Source organism: Numenius arquata, chromosome 1 (assembly GCF_964106895.1).
Source record: "Numenius arquata chromosome 1, bNumArq3.hap1.1, whole genome shotgun sequence".
NCBI lineage: Eukaryota > Metazoa > Chordata > Aves > Charadriiformes > Scolopacidae > Numenius > Numenius arquata.
Window position 1 is genome coordinate 10484747 of NC_133576.1, and position 9179 is coordinate 10493925.

Here is a 9179-nt window from a genome sequence, read left to right on the forward strand (position 1 = left end):
TGTCCAGTCTTAAACATCACCAAAATCATACCGGAACAATGTACGGCCAGTGTGAATTTGGAGCCACGCAGCTAGGCTAATTCTTTTGAAGTTGAAAGCCTTCCTGGAAGAGGAGGGTGCCTGGACTGGCTGGTGGATTAAAGAAGCGTGTACAGTCTAAACTTCAGCACAGATCAGGCCTGCACAACCTGAATGAACTAGTCATGCCACAATTCCCGCCAAGTGTGTGTTGTAGCTCATTAAAAGTATAATTAGAAATTCAGGCTCTACCTTTTAAATGTAAAACTCCCATATCGACTGCATCATCTTGACACCTTCAGATTTGATGAGGCCTCAACTCTTAAATGGATGCAACTTAAACCTTCATGCTTCTAGATGCCCTAAGCCTTGTTCTGGTCTCTCCTGGGGCTTCTGTGTACCGATCGAAGAAGACTGCATGCTCTCATCAGCTGGGGGGTGTGTGTTGGTTTCTTGTCTCAGCTGGAGAGTAACCAAATGATAGTGGGGAAGACACAAAACATTTTTCTTCAGAGTAGGAACGCAGCATCAACACTTGTTTAACAGACCTAGCTTCCCTGTGAAGCGACAAGAAGTCCCTGCTCGGAAATATCCACTGGGGTTGGAAGCCTTAACTCAGTGAAGAGAAGCAATAATGGGGAAGTGCAGAGGTTTTATCTTTGTTCTGACCTCTAAGCAAGTAATTACTGAGAGATGTAAGAGATAAGGATATAGATTTTACAAAATAGGCAACTCAGCTGTGTCTGGATACAGGAGTTCAGCCCAGTGTTTCTTCCAGGTTCCCTACAGTGGTTCTAATCTAGGAAGATCCAAGTGGATGCCTTCACAAAACTTCCCCTGTTTACAGGCCAAAATAAAGTTGCACTTGTGCTGCCATACTTCTGATAATCTTTGACCTATTTTTTTGCCAGAGGTGGTTATTCAGAACACCCTTATTTGCTGCTCAGTTTTCCAGTATGAACAGCCCCATAACATCCTTCCCTTCAGTGCATAGACCTGCTAAATGATTCTTGCAAAGGCATAAATGACTCTCTTTCCATATTCTCTCCTTCTTTTACAAAAGCACTTGTATTTATTTTTTTTTTTATAAATTTGCCATAATCTCCAGATACTAAGCTTTTTTTAGTTCATTGCCTTTTAAGTATGTACGTGGAAGCTGAAAGTGCTTTCCTCTCATGTTCACAAAACCCTTTTAAATATTGAACATCAGTAAGTATAAAGAACTGCAGGACTGAACACAGCCATCCCTCTGGTGTGTTCCTGATCTCTGTGGTTTCCTCTGTCTTTTCACCAACAGCACTGCTGCCCTTTTATTTCTTGATGTAGCATATCTTCACCCCTTAGATTTTGTTGAACCCGTCCCAAGAGCCTGGTAACCCTTTCCTCAAATTCCTTCAGGGTTTGGCCTCAATCTGTGCAGACAAACTTTGCATTTCTCTGTCCACCTTCTCTAAGCACTTCAGCAAGCAGAATTTAGTTCTTCTAAATGTATTGCTTAAATTCTGAACTAGTTGTCTTCTCACTTTATAGCTTCTCTAGACACTTAGATTTATGTTATATTTCCATATACAAATGCATTTCCTGTATTACCTTAATTCTTATGAAAAAATAATTTTGGTATTTGTCAAATTCTGACTGCTACACAAGGAACAAGTTTTCAGCAGATAGCAGGGCACGCCTGCCTGTGGAGCTCTGTCCTTGCGTTCCCTGCCTTCTCAAACATCCTCTGCTTAATTTTCCTCCTTCCTGGAGGTGCTGGCCCTTTCTTCCAGTACTTTTTTCTATTCTTCCAGTACTTTTTTCTATTCTTCCAGTACTTTTTTCTATTCCCTCAGTCCCACTACACTCCAAATTTTTTTTTTAGAGGTTCTCAGTTCCTCCAAATTCATCTAATCACATGGTTGGAGCCCTTAGGAGCTTCATCATCCCTGCATTTCCCAGACTGACTGTATCCATTTACTCTGCTACCACATGACTTCCAAATGCTCTTAGTCTTCAATCAACTTGCAAATGTCTGCCACCACCATGGTCCCGCAGACACTGGGGCCCTTTATACCTTGTCTCTGTGGCTTGTTCCACATCCTGAAAGAGCTTACATCTCTTTCCTTGTATTTCAGCAGCAACAAACACTTCCATACTTCCTCTGTTATTGTTTTTAAGCTCCTAAGTACTCATCCCTCCTTTCCAATTTCCCTATCATATAAGCCTGCCTTCTTCTCATCCTCGTTCTTCTTAAGCACATGGAACTACTCACTTCTGTGCTACTTACTCCTGCAAATGAAACCACTCTAATACTCCAACTTACCCACAAAATTATTTTCCTCCTCCTCCATTTCCCTTCCCCCTTCAAGCACTTTTATTCCCACTTCTCTGCCTTCCCCCTGCATGGCAGATGCTCCCAGTCCAAAAAGACAAAACTTACTGTTCTTCAGTGTTGTATGATCTACAGTTGCACTTACGTTCCTCTCAACTTTCTCCTCTTAGACAAATTCACTCCAGCTCAGATGTTTAATTTGCCTTTTGCTGACTGAAGAATCTTTCTAAATGGACACTCTCTCCCCTTTTCTCTAGTATTTCACATTCTTACTGAAACACTCCATTTTCTGCACTCTTACTCCAGGACCGCTGGACTTGCCTCTTGTTTTCAGCCAGACCGAGCTCACTATACATCTGTTGAGCTGGTAATTTGTGGTCTTGTCATCCTACAAGAAATATAGGGATGTTCCTGGGAGGATCCTCTGATTTCTCCCAAGATGGCAATTTTTGCACTGATCCTTAGGGCAGGAAGGGCTAATCCATATACTAATTTCTGTAACAGCTTCGTGTTTGTACAGGTTTTTAACTTTGGATTTACAGCTGCCCAGAAAGGGGCCATTACTTTGAGTGTAATCAGTCAAAGCCCATTTTTTGCATTTTAACACTTCTACAGAAGAGAGAAATAACATGGTGCAATCTTCCCCAAGGAATAATATATCACCACCTTCTACAACTATATTTCCTTATGACGTTGAAGAGAATTTAGTATTTCAAGTAGTTATACCTCTGATTAATCTTCCTTCAATTACCCACTTCACTGTGCGTGATGCAGTGGGTCACATCAATTTTATGGTTATCACAAGGTACCATGTGATGTGAAGAATCGTGTCTTCCTCTTTGGATATTCTGGAAAGATTATGCTCAATGTATGAATCATTGTACGTTTATGATATACACAAACTGTTTCAGCTGTTGTACCTGCTCTTTCTCCTTTCTGGATTTGGAGGCGGTTTTGTGAAGCAAACAGCTTTATGTGTCCAGTGTCAGGTTTTAGGTAGTTTCTGGCACATGAATGACCAAAGGCAGCAGTCTGTAGTACTGAAATCACGATGAAGCACTGGGCTATGGGTGCAGCATCCTAACTCCTTTATTTGCCTTTCTTTCTTCTTTTAATTGTGACCAAAGTTAATTTTTTTTTTGTTTGTTTTAGACAGTAATGTAGCTTTTAACTTTGCCTCTTGGGCAGTGTTCTTGCAGAACATGAAAGTCCCTTCATTAGGCAACTTTGAAACTTCATTCTTTCATTACTTGCTCTCTTTTGCTTCATTTAAAATCACCTGTAAACACAGCAAGTGGATTATTTTTTTTCATGTTTGTAGAAATCCTGATTTTTTCCAGTGGAGGCCTCCCAGGGGAATACACATTTCCAGACCTCTAAGTGCCATGGTTGCAGGTCTCTCCCTCCTGCTGGGCTGCCCTCCCTTGCTGAAGGACACCCCCTGAAATCCTTCTATTCCTAGCAGAGAGAGACATCATCTTCACTTTCAGACAAAGGTCATCAGCTGAGCACTGGGATAAAAGTTTGAAAAACCATGAACATTTGTGTAATAAAGAATTTAGTGTTCGTGTCTGTGAGGAGGAAGAAAATCACTCTCTGCTGGGAAGTGAAAAGTGCATTTAGGTAATCAAGGCAAGAGCAGTACAACAAGCGTGTGTTTAACATCTCAAAGGGAAGAATTAGGCAACAGTTTATATACTGCAGTAAAATCCTCTATCTTCACAAGGGCAGTGCATCTACCTTAATTTTTAAAATATCTGAAGTTTTTCTGTTGTTATGATTAACTAGTTTTTAAATTCAGAAGAGGCTGTTTGCAATGTGATTGGCTATGTGGCACTGCAGGTCTTTGCCTAAACTATAAGCTTAAATTCTGGTATCTGTGTTTGTTTCTGGTCAAGTGGATAATCCTGTTTGTTAAGGACGTCACCCTTGCTCTCTTGATACCACATAAACTGCTGTGTAAACACCACTGCAGCAGAAGGCTGAGTATTTGTGAAAAATAGAATGGCAAGCTTACTGCAAGAAATAAGGTGTGTGCTTTTATGTGAAGATCCCCAAATTAGTTCCTGAGAAGAGGGCCATCTTTGTCCTGGCCTTGGCTGCCTATGCCGTCCATTCCAATAGGCTAAAGCTTTCTCTGAAAAGATCCCAGATTAAAGCCTGCAGCACTCCTCCTATGCTTCACAATCCTCGGCAGAGCCTCTGTGGGTGAGCCAGAGAAGGGATGAGTGGAGCAGAGCGGGCACTGCATGACCTGCGCTATTCTGATCCGCTTGATCACGGCAGCAGAGATACTGTTCAGGATGTTTTTGAGGGTGCGCATAGGTACTTTCTTTCCATAGCTCCTATGTAGAGATCAATTTATCCCAAATGCTCTGGCAAATGGTCAAATAGCTGGACATACATGCGTATGGTATATCACAAGGAAGGAGACTTCTATGCAGCTAAGATCTACCAGTGCTCATAGGTAGCTTAAAAAGGGAGACCTTATTCTGCCAGGGGTGTTTTGTCCCGACCTGAGAATGGCAGCAAGCATCAACCACCCCCCAGAGTATTGTCCATAACATAAATTGAGATTATGTCAGTGGCTGTCATCTTTTGGGACTTTACAAGTAGCCTCTCCTCTTTGGGAGGCAGGGTGGGCAGCTTGGTCTTAAGATCAAAGCTGGACATTAAGAATTAGGAAAGAGCAACCAGTTTCCAACCTTAGGGAAATCTTAAGCCTGTGGAAAGACTTGTATCCCAGCCGAGATGCCATTCCTGTCCCTTGTCATACCACAGAGGAGGCCAGTCACACCTGCCAAACCTCTTTAATTAACGACAGACCAGAACTGTGGCAGCATCCTTGCTGCAGGGAAAAGAAAGCGTGCATGCACATGTAGGTGTGCACATGTAAGGAGTGGAAGTAAACCAAGTTGACAGCTCCCCCATACATACACTAGATCAACTCTCATCCTTGGTGATCCCCAGAGCGATAGTATTTTATGAGACGAAGAATTCACCTACAGTAGTGAAAGTAAGGAACCCAGACCAACCACAGCACAGTCTTCTGCTATGGTCCAGGTAGAGCACCCCAAAAATAAGGAAATGCAGGTCCCACAGAGAAAGCATGCAACCTCTGCTCCAGTTGCCACCCATCTGAACTGTGGAATAAGCCATGTCTCACTCATGTCCCACCTCACCATCCCTGCTCAGCCCACGCGGTTCCAGGCTGTTGTAGGATGGCAGTGTGGTCACTACAGCCTCAACAGTGAAGCGGTGTGGAGCACTGAGACCTGGTGCCTCGTCTTGGAAAGCAGTGTTATCATGGCTGTTTGGAGGGGGTCCTGGTGGGGAGAGCTGCTGCCGGGAGCGGAACCAGCGTAAGGCCAAGATAAAGGTGATGGCGATGAAATCCAGAATTAGCTCTGCAAGCTCCATCACAGACAGGACAGAGGATCCGAACCAGAGACTCCACTGGTTCCCAAGCTGGGACAGCAGTGTCACTACCTGCAAGAGATGGAGAAAGGGCAGTGAGGACAGCCCTTGTTCCAGCCTTTTGCCTCCTTGCCTGGTCCCACTCACAGTGGGCCTGTGGTGCTGGGGGGTTCCTCCCACCCTGCCACAGGAAAAGAGACCAGAATGTCTCAGAGAGACCAGAATGTTCCAGCAATGCTGCTGGAACGAATGCCTGCCAATACAGAGGGACATCATGGAGGAACGGGTGGCTAGAGAGGATGTGGCAGTAAAGTGCGTACCGTGAAGGCTGGTGACTCCCCATTGGTCTTGTAGTTCCACTCTTCAAAAAAGATATTCACTTTGGCAACACCGTTTCTGTAAATGAAAGATGGGGCTCAGTAACACCAAATCCACAATCCCTGCATTTCTTCACCAAGCTTAATTGTCTTCTTTGTCCCCTTCGGCTCCCAGCCCTCCTCCCATCTCCACCCAGAGGCTTTTCCCCATCTCCACAGTTCCCTCATTCTGCACTAAATACAATCTTTGGGACTTACAGTGCACTTCTGAGACTGCGCTGTGAAACCCAATGTTTGCGGCACCCTACATTGGCTAAGTACAAACTCCTCCATGGCTCTGCTTCCCACTCTTCCACTAGCCCTTACCGTGACTCCAAACTACACGGCAGCAGTCTGGGTCTTACTATTTTCATGCCAGTGGCTGACCCTTTTCAGATTCTCCACTTGGATTCACAGTCCTTGATGAAATCTCAGTTTATCTTTACTCTGACTCCAATCCACTGGCCTTGTCCATGGGTCCCATGCCTAATCTCTTCCCATAAGTGATTTAATCTGAACTATGGCCCCCCGAAACACGCTCCACGGGTATGGTTTCTGGTTTGGATGCAACCTCTGTCAAGGGATTCTCACCTCTTAGATGTGATATTGTATTTGTTCTGTTGTGATAGCACGTAAAAAACCCAGTCCTGAAATGAAAGTGCAATAAATTGTTACATGACTGCAGTCACATCCTGTAGCTTTAGTACCGGTTGAGTAAGGACTAAATGGGAGTACAGAGCAGTTCTGGGGAGCCAGGAAACCCTCTCCTTACTTCTGAGACAGCAGAAGGCCAACGGGAGTATCCAGCTGACAGCTGGTATTCCGTCATTCTGGAAGACAAGAGGCCATGTTAGCTGTTGGAAGTGGTAGGAGCCACAAGGCCAGGTCTCTCAATCCCCAGATACACCCGGAAACTCCCTCCCAGGCTAAAGTTCTCCCCACTTCCCACTGAGCTTCTGCAGAGTCCTCAGGAGCTCACTCCCGAGCTGACACTGATGCTCCTTGGCCATTTTGGCTTCCTGATGGGAGAAGTATCATTTTGGGCTGCAGCTCAGCCATTGACTCAAGCTTCTGCCCTGGTCAGTGAATGCTTTCCAAGATCTCTAGGAATGGAGTTCCCAGTCTACCCGACCAACGATCAAACTTACTTGCAAGGTTTCCGACATTTGTGGAAACAGCCCAGCACGTCAGCTTTGAATTCAGCCAGGAGTTTGTAATAGCAATAGCCTGAGCAGCAGAGAAAGTAAATCCAGGTAAGCTCACAGTATCTGTATACAAAAGTTGATGTGTGACAGAGAAGGGACTCCAGAGAAGGTTTCCTGCCACAAGCTCAGAGAGACTAACCATCCAAGACAAGAGTGTCTTTCGGATGTCACACACCGGGAAGCTCATTGAAGACAATGAGGAGATGTACTGAGACATGAGGTGGACCAAACAGTTTTAGGTGGGCATGAGCTTTACTATTCCTCCTGTTCACTTACCCCAGGCCACATGCTTTGTGTAGTCACAGTACTCTGCTCTAGCGGGTAAGGGGTAGAAATAATATGCACAGCCACAGCGCTCTACCATGTTGAGCTGAAAGCAGGAGCGAATGCAGACCTGGAAGCATATGAGGTAGAAAAGGTTGAGCAAGGGAACCAAACCCACTGCAGCCTGTATCACATCATACTATTAACAGTGCCCATGAACAAGCGTGGCTGTTGGGGGACTGAAGCATTCCAGGAAAGTAGGGAAACAAGCTGGCACGGGATCAGTGATGAGGGGTTACCTGTTCGGTGTAGCGGGATGAGTACAGATTTTGCACTGGCACATCACTGCCATCCTCTGTGCAATCACTGTAACTGCCCCCAAGACGCACAGTCATCTCCTAGAATATCAAATGGTCATTACACATAACGGCTGGCACTTTGCTGCCTTCCTTCTACACTTCCGTGCCGCTTGCTGCTTGTCCATCATTTATCTGCTCTTTATGCTTTCCTCTGGATACCAGCTCCCCCTGCTTCCCTCCATTTTGTTGGATAAATTGCAATCAAATGCTTCTTGTCTAGTCCAGTAAGCTCCTCTTCTTCCCCTCCCTTCACTCCATGTGATTAATCCTCTCCCTTAAACACACACTGAGTCCATGACAACCCATCTGTATCTGTCTACTAAGTTAATCTTCCCCCACCGAAGTTCATATCCCTGCTGCTTACCCCTGATGCTTCCTCACCTTTCTCATGCTGATGGAGGTCTCAATACCTGGACGCACATTGAAACCCCCATCATCCATGAAGGCTGGCTCATTCTGATCATGGACCATGACCCTGGCTCCTGTCACCGAGGATAACAGAGGGATGAAATCATTCTGTTCGGTGCGCACCACCAGAGAGAGACCTGAGGGAATGTCAGAGAGCAAGGGATGTCATGGTCAGCTGTTGTGCAGGAGAAAAGAGCAAGCAGAATGGCTAGAAGTGAGTCTATAAGAGATAAAAGGAAGAGAAACATCAACAAGGGCTGCACCAAAGCTGGGCAGCAATGGAGGGTGGCTGGAGAGAGGCCAGAGACAAAGCTGGAGGCTCCAGGAGAAAACTGGATTTCTTCACTGTGGCTTAGAAAAAGCAGAACTAGGAATTGAGAGAGATTTCATGGAGAGACTCGGAGCCGGATGGAAGAAAAGCCAGAAGATTTGGCCTAGAGAGGTTTCAGGAGATTTGGGAACCCAAGCAGGTTCAGTTGCTGGATTTCCTCCTGGGAAAACAGAGCTGAGCTGTTCTCCTTACTCACCAAAGAGTGCCTCTCACCCACCGTTATTTATCCCAGGCAGTGAGGAGGTCCACAGGCTGCTGCTGTTGTCGTTAAAGGTATAGCAGTTCCCATACAAGGGATGGTGGAAGTGGGTGTAATTCCTGAGATGGGAACAGAAACATTCACATGGGGTGAGAAGGGCTGCGAGAGCAAGGGGAAGGGCTTCCTGAAAGGAGCAACTCTGTTTTCCACCTGCAGGGAGAGGGGCTTACAGCAGATGGGCAGTATTTGTTATGTAAACTCACTCCAACCAGAAAACCAATTAAAACCGTGGTGTAAAAACCTGTCCT

The 9179-nt window shown here is 45.3% G+C and overlaps 1 protein-coding gene across 1 annotated transcript in view; it reads right to left on the minus strand.

Annotated features, from left to right (window-relative positions):
* Positions 1 to 5126: 5126 nt before the first annotated feature.
* Positions 5127 to 9179, minus strand: part of SCNN1A (sodium channel epithelial 1 subunit alpha) — a 6053-nt gene continuing 2000 nt past the window's right edge. Inside the window, exons 4-12 of the mRNA XM_074160166.1 lie at positions 8890 to 8990; positions 8315 to 8478; positions 7874 to 7972; positions 7587 to 7704; positions 7254 to 7332; positions 6878 to 6935; positions 6697 to 6752; positions 6070 to 6145; positions 5127 to 5821 (exon numbers count right to left, since the gene is read on the minus strand). Of these exons, the coding sequence (XP_074016267.1) occupies positions 5495 to 5821; positions 6070 to 6145; positions 6697 to 6752; positions 6878 to 6935; positions 7254 to 7332; positions 7587 to 7704; positions 7874 to 7972; positions 8315 to 8478; positions 8890 to 8990 (1078 nt within the window). The 3' untranslated portion in view covers positions 5127 to 5494. The remainder of the gene's footprint in view (positions 5822 to 6069; positions 6146 to 6696; positions 6753 to 6877; positions 6936 to 7253; positions 7333 to 7586; positions 7705 to 7873; positions 7973 to 8314; positions 8479 to 8889; positions 8991 to 9179) is intronic.